This window comes from Sminthopsis crassicaudata, chromosome 5 (assembly GCF_048593235.1).
Source record: "Sminthopsis crassicaudata isolate SCR6 chromosome 5, ASM4859323v1, whole genome shotgun sequence".
NCBI classification, from domain to species: domain Eukaryota; kingdom Metazoa; phylum Chordata; class Mammalia; order Dasyuromorphia; family Dasyuridae; genus Sminthopsis; species Sminthopsis crassicaudata.
Genome location: NC_133621.1, coordinates 10732631 through 10753640, shown reverse-complemented (window position 1 = coordinate 10753640; position 21010 = coordinate 10732631). Strand labels below are relative to the sequence as shown.

Here is a 21010-nt window from a genome sequence, read left to right as displayed (position 1 = left end):
CAAGAAACAAACACCTGGCACATAAAATTCCTAATCCCTCATTCCCTTTTCCACCTCAGCCACCACAGTCTCATTTTTTTTTTCTTTTACTGATTTCATCGAAATGTACAAATGCTGTTTCCTTGATAGAAGAAGAAGAGAAGGGACTATTTCTGTTTGTTCTACCATTCGGCAGAGTTAAATAAGGCTCATTTGATTTCAGGCTGGCTAGGACTCTCTCCCTCTGCCCATCCCCTAAGTCAGTCTAGATATACAAAAGACCTTCTTTAGGTAAAGGACAACTTATAATCTTGGTGAACCTGGAAGGGACCTTTGAATTTATCTAGTGGCTTAGCCAGTAGGCAATCATTTATGAAATGGCAATATGTGCCAGGCACTGTGCTAAGAGCTGGAGATACAGGAAAACGAAACAAGACATGTCTCAAAGAACTTACACTCTTTTTTAAAATTAATTTTTATAATTATAACATTTTTTTGACAGTACATATGCATAGGTAATTTTTTTTTTTACAACATTATCCGTTGTACCTCTCTGTTCTGAGTTTATTTCCCCTCCTTCCCCCACCCCTCCCCTAGATGTGCAGGCATTCCCATATATATTAAATATAGTATATCCTAGGTACAATATATATGTGCAGAACTGAATTTTGTTGTTGTTGTTGCAAAGGAAGAATTGTATTCAGAAGAACTTACACTCTAGGTGAAAGACAACATGCAAATGACTAGTTACATACAAAATATACAAGAATAAGCAGGAAGAATATATTAAAGGGCAGGAACTGGAGGGGAAGAAGTAGGGAAAGTTTTTTTTTTTTTTTTTTTTTTTTTAAAGAAGATGAGATTTGAGCTGAGTCTTCTGAAAAGCCAGGAGATGAGTCTGGAAGAGTGAGCCTTCCAAGAATGGGGGATTGTTAGAGCAAAGGCACAGAAAGTCCCATGTGAAGACTAGAAAGAAAGCCAAGGGAGTTGGATCATGGCATGTGTAGTGGGAATGGAAATGGGAATCTTGCAGGTGAGGACATTGAGGCTGGGGGAGCTAGAGTGATGTGCACCAGGTCACAGAGTAAGAGCGACATCCAGAAGCTAGAGTGATGTGCACCGTCACAGAGTAAGAGTGACATCCAGGACTCAAAACTGATCCTTCCTCTGCTAGCCAGTCCAAGATGCTTTGCAGTCCCTGAGAGGCCTCTTCGTTCAGTGCCCATGGGGCAGCTGTTCAAATAAAGACCTCCAGGTGAAACTTGGCAACTGCCAGATGCCAGCTTGCTGGAAAAGGGATCTAACAGGCTGTGCCCCTCCCCTGGGAAAGGATCTGAGATCCCAGCAAGGAACGCCCAATAGCTCTTCCTTCTGAAGTCCCCTTGCCTAAGTGTGAAAAAGTGTTGGGGGTGATGATGGGCTGCTGGACCAGTGCAGGTGGGGGGGAGGGGAGGAAGAAAGAACTTAAACAACTCCAAGTGGGGTGAGAGAAGAGGAAGGGGAGGAGGAGGGAAAGGGAGAAGTAGAAGAGGAACCGGAGGAAGAGAAAGAGAAAGAAGAGGAAGGGGGAGGCAGGAGGGGAGGGCAGGAAAAGGAGGAGGAAGGGAGGGAGGAGGCTTTTGAAAGCTCAGTTTAGGAAAGGTGTGGGTTTTGTTGCCAGGTCCATGATAATTCTTGGATATTCCAACCTTTCAGTTCCACAGGCTGCCACCCCTTTCCACTTTCGTGTTTGCAGTCCACACACACGCACACGAGCGCGCGCGCGCGCACACACACACACACACACACACACACACACACACACACACACACACACACACACCGCCCGGTAAACCTAAGGAGCAGTCCCTTTCCGTAACCCGGCCTGCCCAGCAGGTGTCCTTGCGGTGGGGGTGGAGATGGGGAGGAGATTGGGAGGGGAGGGGAGGGGATGGGCCGGGACGAGGATGAGCCGGGGGGTGGACTGGGAGGCTGGAGGGGGTGGACTGGGAGGCTGGAGGGGGTGGACGCGGAGGCCGGAGGGGGTGGAGGAGGCTCGCGGAGCCGCTGCGCGTGCCGGGAGGACTGCCCTCGCCTCGCCCCGTCCTTTCCTCTTTGTCCGCCCCGAGGGCGGCTCCTTCCCCGCCTGCGGGCACGGCAAGCCCCACGGGGGAAGAGGAGGAGGGGAAGGAGGAGGAGAAGGAGGAGGAGAGGGGCGGGCGGGAGGAGGAGGAGGCGGAGGGGAGGATGAGTGGAGGGGTGGGGGAGCTGGCAGCGGGGGAGGGAGACCTGCTGCCCACTAGACGTCCCGTCTCGCCAGGCTCAGGGAAAAAAGGCTTTTGTTGCCCGGGCCCCAGGAGTCTGGGAGAGACAAGAGCGGGCCCGGCGGGGAGGAGCCGGCCCCCCGGGCGGGAGCGGGAGCTGGAAGTCATCCCTGGTCCAACCACACAGGTCCTCGGGCCCGGGGGGCACAGAAAGAGGCCACGAAGGCGGCTTCAGACCCACTTCACTGAGCGGAGCTGGAGGGTCACCTGACCCCCCCACCCCCCCCTGCAGCTAGGGCCAGATGCGGGGATGGAGAGGGCGGGGTCTGTCTAGGCAAAGTCCATTCTACCACCGCACTCCCCGACTCCCAGACTTCGAACCCAGGACTGATCTGTTGGGACGGCGGCTTGGGGGAGGGGGGCGCTGATTGGGCTGCAAATTCTGCCAGGGCCGGGGTAGGATCGGGGGCGATACTGGTGGGAGCCCGACTGCCACCAGCCTTGCAGACAGGGGAACTCGCCTTGCAGGTCCTTTGTGGAGGCATTTCTGGGGTTCTCATTCTGGGACCCTCCGGTGGGCTTGGAACCCCTGCTTCTGTCCTAGCTCTCTGGAGGACTTGAACTCTTGACATCCCAACGGCTTAGAGGAAAAAGAGGCCCGAAGAGGCTTCGGGAAAGCCCTCAGATAATCAGCAAACATTTATTAAGCTCCTACTGTATACCAGGTACTGGGCTAAGGGCTGGGGATACAAAGAAAGGGGAAAGAAAGTCATTGTTCTCTAGGAGGTCAAGACGAATGGAGCAGACAATATGCACATTATGAGCAAATAAGTTACACACGAGAGCAAAAGGAAGATAACCGCGACGGACCTTGGGGGCGGGGCGGCCAGGACAACTGGGGTCCAAGCAGAGGCTGGGACTCGGCTGCACTTGGAGAAGGCCTCTGGGGTCCTGCGGCCGGTCTGGCTTTGCACCGTCCCCCCTCCCCCGCCCCTTACTACGCCGGTGGCCTAGTTAGTGCAACCCCTTCTCATTGCAGAAGGGGTCTCCCCAGAAGAAACAGGGAATCCCGAATCCCTCCAGAGCCAGGACCCCCAAATCTGGACCGTCCGAAGTCCTCTAGACAATTTCCCGGGGGGGATAACTTGGTCCCCTTGGCGCCCTCTGCCTTTTCCTATTTGCCAGCTAGCTCAGTCCCTAATGAGAGGGCATTGTGGTCATGGGTGGGGGGAAGGGGAGCAGGGGTGGGGGGGATAGAGAGACAGAGAGACAGTGAGACAGACAGCGACAGAGACTGAGACAGAGACAGAGACTGACAGAGACCGGGCAGAGGGAGAGACGAACTTTCTCCCAGAGGCCCCGGGGCGGGACTTGACAGCTTTTTAACACTGCTGGATTGAACTTTTGATCTGAAGAACCCTCCCATCCCCCACCTCCCTTCCTCTCTTGTTCTGAAATCTGGGACCCAAGAGCCTCTCCAGATGGTTTCTATTCACTTGTAAACTTTGGACCTCCAAGTCTTCCCCAGTTTCTCCGGGGAGAGTTTTATTGTGCTGGGCCAAGGGAGTGGATGGCATTCTAGCTTCGGATACCAGGCCTTTTGAGTTTGGGTCCTGGAACAGAAAAGGATGATTCTTTTTTTTTTTTTTTTTTTTTTTGGTTCAGTCTGCTTTAGAGGCTTGAAGGGAATACAGGAGAAAGAGCTCCTAAAGTGTTCAAATTCAACTGGGGCATCTTTGCTTAACCAACTATTTGGTTCACTTAAGTTTAGGTTCCCCCTCCCCCAGCCATTCAAAACACAACATACTCTCCCCTACAACCACCAGTTAACCAAAGCAATTAAAGGATTAATTCAATCAACAATATTAATTGAACAGCTATAAGTGTTTGGTTGTAGAGATGAAAGTCCAAATGGGTTTTATTCTTGAAGCTGAAATTCTTCTATAGGGAGGGGAAAGAGACACATATCCATTTAAAAAAATCATTACAGTTCATCCAAGTGTCTTACAACAAATTTAATAAAGAAAGATTTTCCTTAGATTTGGAGTTTTCTCGGCCAATAAAAAAGAATTTGTTCCAAGTTCACTTTTCCCTGCAAAAAGGGTCAGTATTATTTTTGTCCTCTACTAATCCAAGCAATCTCAAAGGAGCAGACTTTCCTGGCAAGTGCAGGCCTAGTAGACTTTCCTCATTTGTGGACAAATCAACAAATCTGAGGTTATACTGGTCAGATCTTCAGCTATACCAAAAAAAAATCATTTTAAGTTAGATCAATTTTCCTTAGAAGGAAAGGATATATATAATATGTATGAATTTATCTTCTGTAATGTGTGTGTGTGTACACGCACAAACACTTATATGAGGACATTCCGCCCATATTTATTTACATTAAATGTGACCAAGACAAAGAAATAAAATAATTCCAGGCCTTTTTGCTCTATAACTGCTTCCCTTTCCTCAGGTAGCTGACAGTCCCTCTCAGAAGTCCAAGCTGGCTTCCTGTATCTCTTTGATCTTGATCAAGGACAAATGTGTTCCTTTGGGATCCCATGAGACAATGTGCTCTCAGCAATTGTAGAAGCATCAGTTGTTTCTTTCACCTTTAATACCAGGGTATAAGAAGAGGGCTCATTTGGGATAAGAAGAAAGGGAAAGAAAACCGAGCTGATTTCCTGGTGTCACTGCATGGGATGGCCCATGGGTAAAGACTGACTGGCTTTTCTCCTTGGACATCAACTCTACACTCATAATCAAAATGGATGCACATATTGGAAACTTAGTGTGTTCCTTCTTTCTGGCTTTTTGCTTCCCATGGTGGAGCTTTGAACTGGGAAAGAAAAGCAACTAAAAAGGCATATTTTCAGGACCTTAATATATCTGGATGTGTGGGAGATAGTTTGTTGTCTAATTGCACTCTCAAAATATGGATCTTTAAAATCGATTCATTTTCTAGAATCCATAAATCTCCAAGATCATCTATATTTTCCTTCCTTCCTGTCTTCCCTCCTTCCTTCCCTTCCTTCTTTCTTTCCTTCCTTGCTTGCTTGTTTCTTTCCTTTCTTCCTCTGTATATTTCTAGAATCAAGGCATGTTTGGTATTATCTTCCTGCCATTTAGGTGATTCTGAGACCTATTTGAAGGTAAAGGCTAGTTACCTACAGGTTAGGGAAGAGTTCCTAAGGAATTGTTTTGATTATGGAGCCTATTAATAAGAATCTTTAAGCTCAAAATGCAGATAATGAATTTCTGAAGTTTTCCAAAATGTATATGGGGAGGGAAGAGAGCTGACTCCCAAAACAGTGTCCTATTTTTTTTTTTTATCCTTTTCCCCTTTTAAATAATCATGCTCAAACTTCCTGACTTATTTTTCTAAATGGGAAGAGCATGGAGGCATTGCAAGAATGGTGGTGGAAAGTGTACTGGTTTTGGAGTCAAGGGACATGTATTCAAATCACAACTCTGTTAGGGTTTGCCTTTGGGTAAAGCTTTTGGAGGTCTTCCACTTTCACCAATAAAAATGAAGGGTTTGGATTATTAAGAAGGTTCTAAAGTCTCTTTTATGTATGTATTTGTGATCTCTACCTGCTGTGTCTCTTCAGGATAAGTCACCAAAACATTTCACCCCAGGGTATCTCTTAAAGGCAAGAGAGTCTCTGTATTATGGATGGAGTAGAGCTGAAGTTGGAGTTGGAGTGTGGGTAGGACAGTGATTTGGGGGCATGGGAGCAGTGCCCTTCTGCAGCTTCTCATTTCCACCTCTTAGGGAAGAACCTGAAGGGTGGAGCCTGGTTCAACAGGACTACTGATGTTCTGAGATAAAGAAGCAAGTACCTCTGCCTTTGAGAAGCATGTTTTCTATCCTTGAAGAAGTAGCATATTTAATAATTCCTGTGAACTAAAAGTAGTTAGTTGGTAATGGATAGAGCACTGGCAATCAAGAAATCTCTTTGTGGAATCAGGAAATCTCTTTGTGACTTGAAATCCTACCTCAGACACTTATTAGTTATGTGACCCTGGGCAAGTCACTTCACCCTGTTTGCTCCAATTTTCTCATCTGTAAAATGAGCCAGGAAAGAAAATGGCAAACTCCTGGTATCTTTGCCATGCAAACCTTGGCAATAATCAGCAGGCATCTCTTTGAGTAGACTGACTGAAAAGTTACCAGGAGACCGAAGAGTCATTCAGTGATAAACTCCTTTGGGTAATGATGCTATAAGACTGTCCAAATGTTATTCAAATTGCAAGAAAAAGACACGAGAAATCAGGATTGCCTAAACTTTTTTTTTTTTTTAATTAAAGCTTTTAATTTTCAAGCTATATGCATGGATAATTTTTCAACATTGACCCTTGCAAAACCTTATGTTCCAAATTTTTCCTTTCCTTCCCCCCACCTCCTCCCCTAGATTTGCCTAAACTTTTGTAGCCCCCAAATTCAGCTGTGAGAACTTCCAGCTAAGCTTGGGACCCAAGAGGAACACTGGGGAGCAAGGTGAAGAGTGCCACTCTGTTCTCTTAGGAGATATTTACAATTTGCATGTAAAACATCCCTTCCTGAATCACTAAAGGACATGTCCACCAATCAGTGAACCTGCCAGAATCGCCTCAGCACTCACTCACTTAACGCCCGTGCTAGATACAGTTCTAATCGCTGAGGATTCAAAAAACAATAATCAACATCGCTCCATTTAAGGACTTTTCTTTCTATTAAGTATGTAAAGTAGACTATAAAAAGCGACTCCAAGAGTTTGGGGTAGGGAGAAAATAGCAGCCGGAGGGAGCAGTGAAGGGTTCCTGTAGAAGGCAGCATTGGGGCTGAATTTTGAAGGAAATGTTGAGGGGAGGGATACTTTTTCAGGTGAAGTTTCTCAGTTTTAAGGGACTAAGATGGGAGAAGAACAGAAAGAGACAATGATTTGGAGAGGAGAATAATGAATGAAAAGACAAGAGTAGATGAAGGGAGGTTGTGAGGAATTTTCAAAATCAAAGGAGTGACTATATGGCCTTAGACCTGGAGAAGTGAAGGAGCCACTGCATTTGATTTTAAAATAGAGCAATGATATAGTCAGAGATTGGGGGGGGGGGAATCTCTTTTAAGGGATAACCTTAAGGCATACTGTGGGGCCAGAGTGTGATTCCCCAGGGAGGCCTGCTGTCTAGATAGGGAGCCAGGAAGGCCTGGCATTTACTCGCTGAGCATTGTGGGACAAATCACTTTCCCTCTCTGAATCTTTTCTCCTCTGATAAACAGGGATCATAACAGCGCCTTCCTTATAGATGTGGGGGATCATAGGAGATAGTGTTTGGCAAACTTGCAGGGGAAAAGTGTTAGAGAAATGGTGGCTACAATTATTTCCCAGGGCAGGTAGGATCCTTACTGAAAGAGGTTTTGGGATATGAATTGGGTTTTTCTCCTACAACAAAACATACATTTGACTCTCACATATAACACATATATATAAGCTACATAGGCACATGCATACATACATTTAGCCTCCTACCAGAAAAGGAGGGAAAGAGAAAATGGCCTAGAGCTGTTCCCTCCAAAGCAGGGCCATTTCGAGTTCGTTTGTGTTTGGCTCTTTGAAGTTTGCAGGAAACTTTATGTAAACGGCTCCTTTGATCTTACATCCCCTAAAGTAGGTGCTCTGACCCCCATTTTCCAGATAAGGAAACTGAGGCCCAAAGAAAGGAATGCACTCGCCCAGGGTCCAGAGCAGTAAGTGGCAGAGGTGCGGCTCCCAGCCGGCTCTCTCCCGCCTGCAAGGCCATTCATCTCCCACCCACCATCTGCCCCCGTGGGCGCCCGCCACTCCTGCCTCCTGCCCGGGCGGTCGCCCAAGTCCCTCCAACTTTGGTCGGCGTTCAATATTCCCGGCAAAAATATGCTCAACAGATGAGAGGCGCGAGGCAGCCAGGAACCAACTCCAGCCATTTAAACTGCCAAATGAGACATAAAAGCGCATTGTAAAAATCATCTGGAAAGCAGGTTTTCCCATTGACGGCGCTCGGTGTTAATGAGCGCGCGCTGGCCGGGCTGCGCGGTGTCCCGGCACGCTCGGAGCCCACGCGGCGCGGCGCGGCCAGGGGCTCGGGCTCGGCGAGACGCGGCCGCGGGCGCGCGGGGAGCCGCCGAGCGGCGAGCTGTTATTTCCTTATAAAGAATCACCAGGGCTCGCTTTGCATTCTCCTTACGAAATTATTCGCATTATTTATGCTACATTGAGCGATCTAATTTCTTCGTGATAGTCAGCTAATTGCTCTGGCAGGTAATTAGGAGCGGTTTACAAGGCGAAGGGCCTCGCCATTGGCCCCTCGGATTCTGGAGGTGCTCCGTAAATTATGCCGGGCTCGTCTGCGGAGGGAGGCGGCCGGGGCCAACACCCGGCTCGGGAGAGCCTGGTCTCCCCGCCGTGGGATCTGCGCGGCCGGCCTGGCCTCCCCGGGACCCCCCCGCCGCCACCCCGCTTCTCCCCAGCAACCCCCACTCCCTCCTCCCCGGGCGCAGAGGCGAAGGAGCCGAAAGCACGCGATCTGAAGCCCATTTTGTTCGTGCTCAGTGGGCCAGAATAACGCGCCCATTATGGGCCGGAATGGGCCAGGTTGGAAGCGAGCTTCCTCCTCGGCGGCGGCGGCGGCGGCGGCGGCGGCGGCGGCCATCTCCGGCAGACATGTGGGGAAGAGAGGCCTTAAATGGGGACATCTGCTCGGGGGTGCCCCGCGCGCTCGGCCCGCCGACCAGGGGACAACGTGGGGCCCCCTTTCTGTTTGTCCCTCGGACTATTGAAAAAGCCACATTTCCACCCGCAGCTGATGGAGCTGCCGAGAATAGCACACGCGCACGTACACACAGCAAGCGCACACAAAGGTGGCAGCAGATGAATTTCCAGGGTGAGGGTGAGAGAGAAAGGATGCGGCGAAAGGAACTGTCCAGCTGACCCCTGGGGCAGGCAAGGGGAAGCGGAGGCCTTCCTGCTCTCCTCCCTCCTCCTTTTCTTTCTCTTCCTCTCCTTTTCTCCTCTTTGCCCCTTCTCGCACCTCTCTTCCCTCATCTCCCCCTCTTCTTTCCCTTGCTCCTCTCTTCCCTCTTTTCTTCTCGTATCTCATATCTCCTTTCTCTCTTATCTTACTATTCCTGTCCCTTCCCTCTGCCCAAAGTATCTGCTTATTGAATCCGGCAACAAAGAGCAGCAGTTTCTCCGTTCTCTCCCATGCATCTGACTGCACGGCGGAGTCCACAGGGCATGTTTCGCGTCCCCAGACTCCGCGGATCTTTGGCCCGCCTGGCCTCAGTGGCACCGAGCGCTCTTGGGCCATTGCACTCCTCGGGGCTGCCTGGTCCTGACTGAGCGCTGGCACTCTCATTTCCTGCCCAGGCGATTTTTCACCTGTTTACTGTAGCTCCTCCGCCGCCCCCTCCCCACCGCGCTGCCCCATTAGTAAAGCTCGCCAGGGCGCTCTCTTCACAAGTGGGCTCCGACAAGGCCCCCCAGCCGGCCCTGGCTCGTTTGTAATTAAACGCAATTCCCAAAGTAACATTTATCTTCCCCAAACTGCGATTGCAATTGTCAACCGTCTGGAGGAGACGCCGGGTAATCTGGGCGCCTTCGCTTCTCGAATCAAAGAGCAGAATGAAAAGAAATCGATAACACCGAGGATCAGAATTTAGTAGTTTTTAACTCGGCACGTTAGCAGGGAGCAAGTTATAGATAATGGCCCCCGCCCCCACCGGAGCCCGGCTCCCACTCGGATTCTGAGCGAGTCCGAAGAGCAGGACTCTGCCAGGCTGCCGGGGTCCCTGCCTCCCGGAACTTTCACTCCCTAGCTTTCTCTGCACACCGCGAGTCTCCCCCCATCCCGCCCCCGCGGCCCCCCCCCCCCATCTCTCTCTCTCTCTCTCTCTCTCTCTCTCTCTCTCTCTCTCTCTCTCTCTCTCTCTGACACACACACACACACACACACACACACACACACACACACACACACACACACACCATCTAGCAACATTCACACTGCTCACTCCCTCCTCATCCCTGCCTGTTTCAAAAATGAACATGATGAGTTGGGGGGGGGGGAGGGGAGACAAAGCTTGATTGTCCTTCATGGAAATTCGCATATGCACCCTGGCACGCTGGGAGTACGTCCCTCTTACAGACTCACGGGGAGCCCAGTTCTCTGCCACACGCACAGAATAACTGACGGGTTTTTTTTCCCCCTTAGATACCCACAAAATAAGGAGCTCCCTTGCCCTTAATATTTCTCATCAGCACACGGAGAGAGGAGCAAACTCCCACATGGAGCAGAAGGGAGTCCTGGCCCAAGCTTATCCTTCCTCCCTCTCTGTCTTCAATGTACACACTGAATTTGGGGCTGTAGAGTTTCTTAACTCGCAGGGGGAAAAGTCTTACTTGAGTCCTACTTTGTCGGAAGGGTAAATGCCCCAGCTAGAATGGCTGTCCCTTATAGACAAGAAGGTCAAGGGCATGGCCAAAATCTTCTGTGAGATCCCAGGGCTCTCCGGACTGAAGGGACGGTTTGGGGGAAGGGAAGGTGGACGGGAAACAAACTATATGTGTGTGTGTGTGTGTGTATACATATATAGAATGTGTCATATATATGTGTGTATATATACATTAAATAATATATATACACACACATATATAATATATACACACATATATAATGTGTCATATATATGTATATATATACATTAAATAATGTATACACACATATATAATATATACACATATATATAATGTATACATATATACACATGTATAATGTGCATATATATACACACATATGTAATGTGTATGTGTGTACATTTATTCCGTCCCGGCAGGGGACTGCCGCTTAGGGCAAACACCAGTGCCCTCGGCTCAGGCAGGGGAAGATCCCCGAGGGTCTCGGAGCTCATTCCAGAGCAGTGAGCTGCCCGCCACCTGCCGTCCCGTAAATCTCAGCCCACCTAGAGTCCCGCTGGTCCCTCCAGCTCCCCAATGACCCCGACATAAAGAACCAGTGTCCCCAGATCAGCAGAAGGTGATTAGGGTAGGAGGCAGGGACCCCGCTCGGAGGGGGCACCGCGCCACACAAAGCTTCACCATCTGTCACCAGAAGAGTCGCTTCCTAGTTGGGTTGGGTCGGGTCGTGGGTGGTGATGGAGGGGGGAGGAGGGACTCCCCCAAAGCAAAAAAAAAAGACTACAGCCAAGCCCAGACCACTCCTTCTTCCTGCTGTTCTTGAAGCTTCTGGCGGCCGAGGCCGAGGGGATTGCGGGCCCAGCCAGCGCTCCCCCATCCCTAGGCGGCCGCAGGTGAGGAGTGGGCCCAGGCCGCATCCCTCCCAGAGGTGGGAGGAGCGGGGCCAGACCTGCCGGCCTCGTTGGCTTTTCCCGCGGAAGGAGAGCAGAAGAGAAACTTTGACCCGGGGCAGCTTGGCGAGAAGACCTAAGACACGCCGAGCCTTCCCTTCGGTGCTCCGTTCCCCAGCTGCATTCTGTTCGTGCCCCTCCCCTCCCTTCCCCCTCAGTCCCTCCTAAGGTTTATTTCGCAGTAAACCAGTTTAAGACCCTCAAATCCCCAGAGCTGTGGCTGGAGAGGCAGCACCCCCCCCCCCCGAGAAAGCCCTCATCCAGGCTAAACTTCGTTCAAAGGGGGGAGGGGAGGAGTGGCAAAGCTTCCCGGCAGGCACTCCGGGCTTTCCCCCGTTTCTTGGACCTTTCTTGGGGGAGGAAGGATGCTGCGAAACCGCCACACAGTCACGCAGTCTCCCCCACGCCTCCCTGCCGGGCTCGCGCCCTTTCTCTTTGCATCCACTTTATCCCTCGAGCCGAGAAAATCTGGACGTATTAACACCTACCCTGGGAATGTGTAGACACCTTTAGGAGCCCTAGGAAACCGCGAGAGAACTTGGACGCTTCGTAGAGAAATTGCTACTAATTGTACTTAATGGTTCCCAATGACTTTATTTCCGTGTGGGTCTGTATACATATTTCCAGACTATTTAACTGCACGGCAAGAACATCGTTCTCCTCCCCAGCCCGCCGGGGCTCGTCCTCCCCTTCTCCCTCCCTTCTCCGCCTCTGTATCCTTACGGGCTTCCCGGAGACCCCAGGGCGTCCGCTCGGCCCCGGATCCCGGGGAGCATCGGGCTCAGCCGGCAGCCGGCTCGCTTTCCTCCTCCCCCTCGCAGGGAGGTTGCCGCCGTCTATTGTCGAAGCAAGGTGTTTGGGAGACTTGAGCAGGTTGTTCCCAGGATGTAAATTAGGCCCCCAAAGCTGTTGTCCAAATCGAAGAAACAGAGAGATTAATCTGGGAGCCGATCCATCATCGCCTGTAATAAAGGGAACGACATGGATGAGACAGATGATATGATTAAGGAGCTGTGGTCGTTTTAATTAACTTTTTGCTGTCCTGTAATGATCAAACCGGTCAACAGACCCGGTCAATAAGCATGTTAATATCAAACAAATAAAACCAGGGATGATTAAAAACCTCCTGGTTTATTAAATTTGAAATTCAAATGAAATTTATGCTACCGATGCATACAGAATGCTAATAGATTTTTTTTTTTGAAAGCTTCATTGAGAGTGGATCCCACAGGTTTTCAAGAAACGGCACCAGCATCCATCTAACCCCAGTGCATGAAACTTGGGGGGGGGGGGGGAAGGAGAGAAAAAAAAAACAAGACAACAACTTATAATTAATTTCACAAAACCTGAGTCGTGTTGGCTCTCCTCTCCCCCCTCCAAACTTGCCAGATCTCTTGCTGGAATAAGCCCTGTCCACTTCTTTATGGTTAACGTCGCCCAGGTGAACAGCGGCCCAGGAGTTCTCTGCGCACTTTTGCCAACCGGCCCTCCCCTGCCCAGAAGGCCCAAGGCACACTGGCTTCCAGCTGTAGGCTGCCGTGGTGGATTCAGCCAAGATCAGGTCATTCCTCCGGGGTGCAGGGAACAGTCTCAGGCTCACTGCTGCCTGACTCAGGGAGATCCCAAGCAGAGAGGCACGAGGTTTACAGGGGTTCAGAGAGTTCTGTCAGTCCCTTTGTCTTTTCTGCAAAGCTTGAGATAGATCAGCCCAACCCACAGAGTAACTTTTTGTTGTTGTGGGGATACAGAACGTGGCAAAGGGGAACAGAGAAATTGATCATTTTTTTTTTCCTGCTCACAAAAATATCTGGTTTAATTTGTAAAATAATGGGACTTCGAATACTTTGAGAGTATTCTGAAATAGGCTGAAAAGCTTGCAGATAGGAATATTCAACACATGTGCTCTAATAGTGGGAACGAAATACTTCTAAAAAAGAAACTTGGGAACACTTCCGATTTCCAAGTCACAGGGGCTCCAAGCTGCCATCCCCAACTGGGAGTTCTTTGCATGCGAGGGCCAGCCCACATCCTAACCTCCCTTTCCTCGGAGCCCCAGATCTGAAGTTTTCCTTCCTAGCTTAACTTCGGTTCCAAGAAGACAGGAGGACAAAAAGATAAACTTAATAAGTATTCATCCAAAGGGCGTCTCCCCTCCCCACCCCTTCGGTGGCTAATACTATGGATTGGAATTAAACCCGAAATTCCAGCAATTGTGCATTAGGTCCGCAAAATGAATATCATTACAGAAGGAGACCAAAGCAATGGAGTTAATTCTTTTTTATTTGTTAAACGGAGTTCCCTCCTTCCCCCACCCCTTCCTCCTTCTGGGTTGGCCTGTCACGCCTTCTCAACAGGCTAAAATCATTCAGAGCCTATCGGGGAGAGAGAGAGAGAGAGAGAGAGAGAGAGAGAGAGAGAGAGAGAGAGAGAGAGAGAGAGAGAGAGAGAGAGAGAGAGAGAGAGAGAGAGAGAGAGAGAGAGAGAGAGAGAGAGAGAGAGAGAGAGAGAGAGAGAGAGAGAGAGAGAGAGAGAGAGAGGACATTTATGGTAAGCGCCAGCCTTCAGAGAAAGAAAGCAGTTCATTAATTTACTTCACACTCTCTCCAAAGTATAAGCTTCTTCGTCTTCCCCCCACCCCCACCCCCGTAATCAATAGATATGATGGACAGTCAATATCCCAGCACTGTGGGGGGAAAAAAAGGGTATGAAAAAAAAAAAAAGAAACTCGTTCCAAACGACATCCAAGTCGGCTTGACTCCCTGGGACGCGTTAGAGCCCCCCAGCTTGAGAGTGGAACTCAAGACAGAGGCAAACGGGCTGGAAAGCTCCATGGAGCTGGGTTATCCCTCGGAAAGGGGTTTAGACAGAGAATTTGTTCAGATCCCCCAAACTCTGCTCCACCCCTAATTCCATGGGAAAATGTGGCTTCTTGGAGCCACATCCGAACGCTGGGCTCGCTGCTGGAACATGGCGTCGGAGGGGCAGGACTTTGCTTGGGAGGTGAACTGTTTGTGGATTCCGAAGAGTCCAACCTGTCTCTCTTTGCTGAGGCAGGGAGAGGAGGCTGGCATCTCTGAGGCGGGATCCTCCTGGAATAAATGGCCTCCCCCGGCCGGGGTTTGAGAGCAGGGGACGGGGCTGGAGGATGGAAGGTGGAGGGAGAGACCGAGGGAGGGGAAGGGGAGGTTGCCAAATTTGCTTTCCCCAAAGGAGAATGGAGTTATCTTTCTCTCAATTCTCCTTTTCCCTTCCTCCTGCAGTCCAGAAGATTTCTGTATATCAAGGAAAATCTTTCCCATCAAGACCCCCCCTCCTCCCCCCGTCATCGTTATCTAATGCCTTTTGTATCGAAATGTACACAGCGTTAGGAACTGGGCAAACACTGCCCCTCTAGCCTCGAGGAAACTTGGACTTCCAAACGCCTGCTGATACACCAGCGCCGTGGGGGGGGGGGGGCGGGGAGGCCGAAGGAGCGGATGCAAGGGGAGCTAGGCCACCTCTTTTAACCCCTCCCGACCTCGGGCTCGCAGGAGGGGAGGGGGGCTAACAAGTTCCTCTGCGAAAGTGACAGAGCCCACCTGGATACCCCAGCCCCTAGCTGTGAGAGTGGGAGAGGGCAGCTTCGGTGGGGGAACATCTTTTATTCGCCCAGCTCCCTTAACTTTGCAATCTGTTTCACTTGCTTGTAAAAATCTGAGTGTGTGTGTGTGTGTGTGTGTGTGTGTGTGTGTACGCGCGCGCGCTCCCGTAGTGGCAGTGCGGCTCCCCCCTGAAAGCTTTGTGGCTCTCTCTCTCTCTCTCTCTCTCTCTCTCTCTCTCTCTCTCTCTCTCTCTCTCTCTCTCTCTCTCTCTCTCTCTCTCTCTCTCTCTCTCTCTCTCTCTCTCTCTCTCTCTCTCTCTCTCTCGTCTGTCTCTCGTCTGTCTCTCTGTCTCTCTTCTTTCTCCCTCTCCTCTCTTTCTCCCCCCTCCCTCCCACACACCCACAGTTCTACACACTCAGTCTCTCCCCTCCCGCCCCCTCCCCCTCGGAGAACAGGAACCGGCCACTGGGGCTGTCGCTGCTGTGGCGGCTGCTGTGGCGGCTGCCTGCGCCCGCTCCCGGGCGTCTAGCGAGCTCGGCTGGGTTGGGGCTGGCGCTGGCGCTGGGGCTGGGGCTGGGGCTGGTGACCTCACGCAGCAGCGTGTCTGAGCGGCCCGGCGGCGCCGCAGATTGGCTGGCCGAGGCTCAGCGGTACTTCAAAGCCGCGGAGAGGGCTACAATTGTGCTGGAAGGGGCGGACCAGATCATTGTATTGCACACCTCTAAAAAAAACACTGCCTCTGATTTATCAATATATAAAAGATCCTCTGAGAGGAGGAGGAGGAGGAGGGCACTTTGGTGGGATGGCAACTTCACTACTAGGGGTGAGTTTAAGGATTTTCTCTTGCTGGTTTAATTAGTTTCTTTCTCTCGCCGATTGGAGGGGGCTAAAATAGCCCCGGTCAGGACAGGGGCTATCAGTCTCTCTATTGAGGGTTTTTTTTTTTTTTTCTCCTTAAGTACAAGTGAGTTTGGAGAAAAGAAAAAAGGGGAAGGGAAGGGGGGGGGCAGAGTCACTCTTTTTGAGCTCAGGAAAAGGTTCTAAGGGCATTTATACGAGCCACCTCCCAGAGCCCGGCTGCGGCTGTCCGGGGAGAGGGGCTAGTTCAGCCTATCTTCCATGTGACTATTTCAGGGGGGGAAGAAAGAAAGCCAGCTTTAAAGCTTTTGCTCCCGGGCACTTGGCAGCAGCGGCCCCCCTCCCCCTTAAAATTCCGCAGCCCGCCGCATCCTGCAGGTACGTGGAAGCCGCCTCGGTGTGGTTTTGTTATTTTGTTATTTTTTTTTTTTAATTGTTGTCGGTGTGATTTCAAATAACAATAATAACCATGACAAAGAGGGAGAGCAAGCGGACTCCAGAGGCCCGACCTTTCTTGGCCGGGAGAAACTAACACGATCAGTTTCTGGGGACTGCAAGTCGGTAGGGAACCTCTCCATGGATGGATGGCCAGGGAGAGACACTCGAACGCTGCTTTAAAACACCACACAGACACACAGACACACACACACACACACACACACACACACACACGATCCAGTCGGACGATTTTTGCGGATTTCTTTTTCAGCCGAGATCCCCGTCCCTCTGTTCTTCGTCTTTCGGCAATTCTGTCTCCCCTTCCGCCCCCCCCCCCCCCATCCCCAGTCGAAAGTGTGTGATCCGGGCCTGCTGTGTGCGAGTGTGCCGGCTTTCAGGGAGGCTGCTTGTCAAAGTCTCCCTAGGAGCGAGCGGGTCTTCCTGCAGACTCCCAGCAGCCAAACTTTGCCCCCCTCGCCCCACATTAGAAAGCTAGCCAGGTTCGCGGGCTCTTGGTGGGTGTGAAAGGTGAGTGGGTAGAGATTCGCTGCAGGAGAAATGGGGGTGCAGTGGCGGAGCAAGTCTCGGAGGATACCGGAGAACTGATGCACTTTGTCTCCCGTCCCATCTTATCCCGTGCCATCCCCATCCCCTTCCCCGCCCCCCCTCCTCCCCCTTCCCCCGTCTCCTCTCTTGTTTCCCGCAGGAAGAACCGAGGTTGGGATCCACGCCTCTAGCCATGCTCGCTGCTACCTGTAACAAGATCGGCAGTCCCAGCCCGTCGCCCTCCTCCCTCTCGGACAGCGCGTCCTCGTTCGGCAAAGGCTTCCACCCTTGGAAACGCACTTCCTCTTCCTCGTCCGGCAGCTGTAACGTGGTGGGCTCCAGCCTTTCGGGCTTTGGGGTATCGGGGTCCTCCCGGACCGGGGGCTCGTCCTCGGCGGCGGCGGCGGCGGCGGCCGCGGCGGCGGCGGCGGCGGCCCTCGTGTCGGACTCGTTCAGCTGCGGCGGCTCGCCGGGCTCCAGCGCCTTCTCGCTCACCTCCAGCAGCGCGGCCGCCGCGGCCGCCGCCGCCGCCGCGGCCGCCTCGGGCTCGCCCTTCGCCAACGACTACTCGGTCTTCCAGGCCCCCGGAGTGTCGGGCGGCGGCGGGGGCGGCGGCGGGGGCGGAGGCGGCGGCGGCGGCGGCGGCGGCTCGTCCGCGGCCGCGCACAGCCAGGACGGCTCGCATCAGCCGGTGTTCCTGTCCAAGGTGCACACGTCGGTGGACGGCCTGCAGGGAATCTACCCGCGCGTGGGAATGGCTCACCCGTACGAGTCGTGGTTCAAGCCCTCGCACCCCGGCCTAGGCGCCGCGGGCGACGTGGGCGCGGCAGGCGCCGCCTCCAGCTGGTGGGACGTGGGAGCCGGCTGGATCGACGTGCAGAACCCCAACGGGGCGGCCGCGCTGCCCGGTTCGCTGCACCCGGCCGCGGGGGGGCTGCAGGGCTCGCTGCATTCGCCGCTGGGCGGCTACAACTCGGACTACTCGGGCCTGGGCCACTCGGCCTTCAGCAGCGGCGCCTCGACGCACCTGCTCAGCCCGGCTGGGCAGCACCTGATGGACGGCTTCAAGCCCGTACTCCCGGGGTCGTACCCGGACTCGGCCCCGTCGCCGCTGGCCGGCGCCGGCGGCTCCATGCTGGGCGGCGGCGGGCCGGCGGCGCCTCTGGGGGGCTCCCCGCGCTCTTCTGCCCGGCGCTACTCGGGCCGCGCCACCTGCGACTGCCCCAACTGCCAGGAGGCCGAGCGGCTGGGCCCGGCCGGTGCCAGTCTCCGGCGCAAGGGCCTGCACAGCTGCCACATCCCGGGCTGCGGCAAGGTGTACGGCAAGACGTCACACCTGAAGGCGCACCTGCGCTGGCACACGGGCGAGCGGCCCTTCGTGTGCAACTGGCTCTTCTGCGGCAAGAGGTTCACGCGCTCCGACGAGCTGCAGCGGCACCTGCGGACCCACACGGGCGAGAAGCGCTTCGCCTGCCCCGTCTGCAACAAGCGCTTCATGCGCAGCGACCACCTCAGCAAGCACGTCAAGACCCACAGCGGCGGCGGCGGCGGCGGCGGCTCGGCGGGCTCCGGCAGCGGCGGCAAGAAGGGCAGCGACACCGACAGCGAGCACAGCGCAGCGGGCAGCCCACCGTGCCACTCTCCGGAGCTCTTGCAGCCCCCGGAGCCGGGCCACCGCAACGGGCTGGAGTGAAGCGGGGCGGCCCGGCCCCCGGCCGGCCAGCCTGGGCCTCGCAGCTGGCCCCCGGGGCCCCGATGGCCGAGCCCGGCCCGATATTGCCTGCCTACCTGCGCCTCGAGGCGCGCGGGGACGGGGGACGCTTTGGGGTCTCCCTTTTCTCTCTGTGACACTTAACTTTGTAAAGGGGACATGGACGTGTAAGTAAGTTGTATCGCTTTTTTGGACACTTCTTTCCCCCTGTCCTTTCCTTCTTTCCTTGCTTTTTTTTTTTTTTTTTTTTTAAATCTTTCACTCTTTCTCTGAGGAGTTAAAATCCGGCCCCTCACTCCCATGCATCCCCGCTAGAGTTTGAGTTGTCCTCCCTCTCCCAGATGTTACTTCCGATTGGGGGAGGGGAGCGTGTGTGAGTGTGTGTGTGAGTGTGTGCGTGTGTGTGTGTGTGTGTGTGTGTGTGTGTGAGCAGGACAACTCCGGCGCTGCCTGCCTGGCTAGGCCCGGGGTCCTCGGGGCGGCGGCAGGCGAGATGAGGTGACTCAGGCAGATTCCAGGGGATGCGGAGGAGGGCCTCTCAGGGCTGCTAGCCGGGCTTTCTCCCGGGCTGCGAACGTGGTAGGCCGCCTCCGCCTCGGAGCTCGGCCCCGGAGCGGGGTTCCGGTACTTCTCGCCGGCGAGCAGAGAGCCCCCGGTGCGGCAGCCCCAGAGGCGTCCTCCGCGCTTTGCAGCCGGGGAAGCAGCCGCCTCGCCACTTCCAAACATACTGCAGCACAAACTTTCTGGCGTTCCCCCTTCTATCTTCCTTCCCCCACCCACGAGGTGGAAGTTTGGACAGTTTGAGAAACGGGGCCCGTCTGTGTTACCTGCTCAGCAGCTTCCTTTCACACTCACACACGCGCGCAGGCCCACATGGATATACATACATATACATTATATATATCCCCGTACTATATATAATCTATGTGTATACCTACGCGTGGCTTTCAAAGCAACAACAAAAAAGTCCTCTTTATTTCTCTCCTCTCCAGTCGCAGACCTTCATTTTCCCAAACGCCGCGAGCAAAGCAAGTCTTTCTCTGGAAACCGTGCAGTTACTATTGATCCCAAAGTGATTTTGATCTCCTGAACTTAACTTCTGGGGTGAGGGAGGGAGTGGGGGTTAGGGTAAGCGTCTTTTTTCTTATGCAAAAATGGCCTTCATTCCGGTGAGACCAGATTAAGTATCTCTGTATTTGTCCTTTTCTACCTCGCTCTCCACCACTCCCCAGAGTAATCCCAGGCTTTTTGTTCTCCCGGCCGCCCATTTGTGGAGTCCTTCTTTCTCTATCTTCCTGCCATCCGGTTGAAAATATTTAGGATGAAATTTCTTTCTTTTCTTTCTTTCTTTTTTTTTTTTTTCTTTTCTTTTCTTTGTGATTTAAACCTGTAAACGAGTGAAGATGCTGTGGTTAGCTTGCAGATGAGACGAGGCTTTAGTCCGAATGCCAAAAGGGGGGGGAGGGGGAATAGGACAAAAAAAAAAAAAAATCTTTGTAAAATATATCCGAACCTAATGGTTTGTTCAACTGGAGAATCGTTCTAGATTAGTTAGCAATTCAATATAACTCCACCAGTGTGCAGGTGTGAGCCGCAGTTGTCCAGAAGACGATTTTGTATAGTATTTTTCTTGTATATACTCGCAGTAAATATTTGAAAATATATTGAAGTCAACTTGAGATTTTTTTTTTTTTGTCACAAGAAAAAAAAATATTCAGAGTTATTGTGGCAGTCCTAGTGAACTGCGTTTCTGGGGACTTGCTCTGGAAGTGGCCGTGCAGGTACTCTTTCAGGATCTAGTTTTGCTCGGATATTAATTTAGCTAGGTATCAAACTGTAACTAAGATGCTATTTGATAAATGTTGGATTACATTTAATTTAATGAAGCATGTACTTATATTTGCATTGGCAGTTCAGGCATAGTAAAAGTGGACGTTCTCCTATATTTCATAACAAGTGGGTTTGCCCCCAAACCCATGTATTAAATAAATTTGTCCAAGTGAAACTGAACGAACTTTGGCCTATGTGTATTTCCTGCAGGTTACCTTTGTTAACTGTTAATCCGCCCTCCTGCCCTACACTCCAAAGGTTTGCGAGCTCTGCAAACTAGTTGCTCATTGTAATGTTGAAATCGTTTGGATATTTCACATTGAAATGGAAAGTTTTTCGCTGGGACATTTTAGACTTGCATTTTAAATGCATGAGATGTAATTGATTTATTTGTAATATTTTAAATGGTATTAATAAACTCGGAGAAAATATGACTGTTGGGCGGGTTAATTCT

General features: G+C 52.1%; 1 protein-coding gene and 1 long non-coding RNA gene across 4 annotated transcripts; one reads left to right on the top strand and one right to left on the bottom strand.

Annotated features, from left to right (window-relative positions):
- Nucleotides 1-12167: 12167 nt before the first annotated feature.
- On the bottom strand, nt 12168-13834 carry LOC141545219 (uncharacterized). Its single transcript, XR_012482926.1, has 2 exons — nt 12979-13834; nt 12168-12554 (listed from the first exon to the last, which is right to left on the bottom strand). It is a non-coding gene; the product is annotated as an uncharacterized LOC141545219 (long non-coding RNA).
- A 1988-nt stretch (nt 13835-15822) lies between these two features.
- Nucleotides 15823-20736, top strand: SP8 (Sp8 transcription factor). 3 transcript variants are annotated; one of them, XM_074266872.1, is made up of 3 exons: nt 15823-15996; nt 16308-16409; nt 17176-20736. In XM_074266872.1, the coding sequence occupies exon 3, from the start codon at nt 17209-17211 to the stop codon at nt 18706-18708; it is 1500 nt and encodes a 499-aa protein (XP_074122973.1). In that variant the 5' UTR covers nt 15823-15996; nt 16308-16409; nt 17176-17208; the 3' UTR covers nt 18709-20736. The 3 variants fall into 3 exon arrangements, with proteins under 3 accessions (XP_074122973.1, XP_074122972.1, XP_074122974.1); XM_074266871.1 differs by lacking the exon at nt 16308-16409; XM_074266873.1 differs by lacking the exons at nt 15823-15996; nt 16308-16409 and adding an exon at nt 16416-16997.
- The last annotated feature ends 274 nt before the right edge of the window (nt 20737-21010 follow it).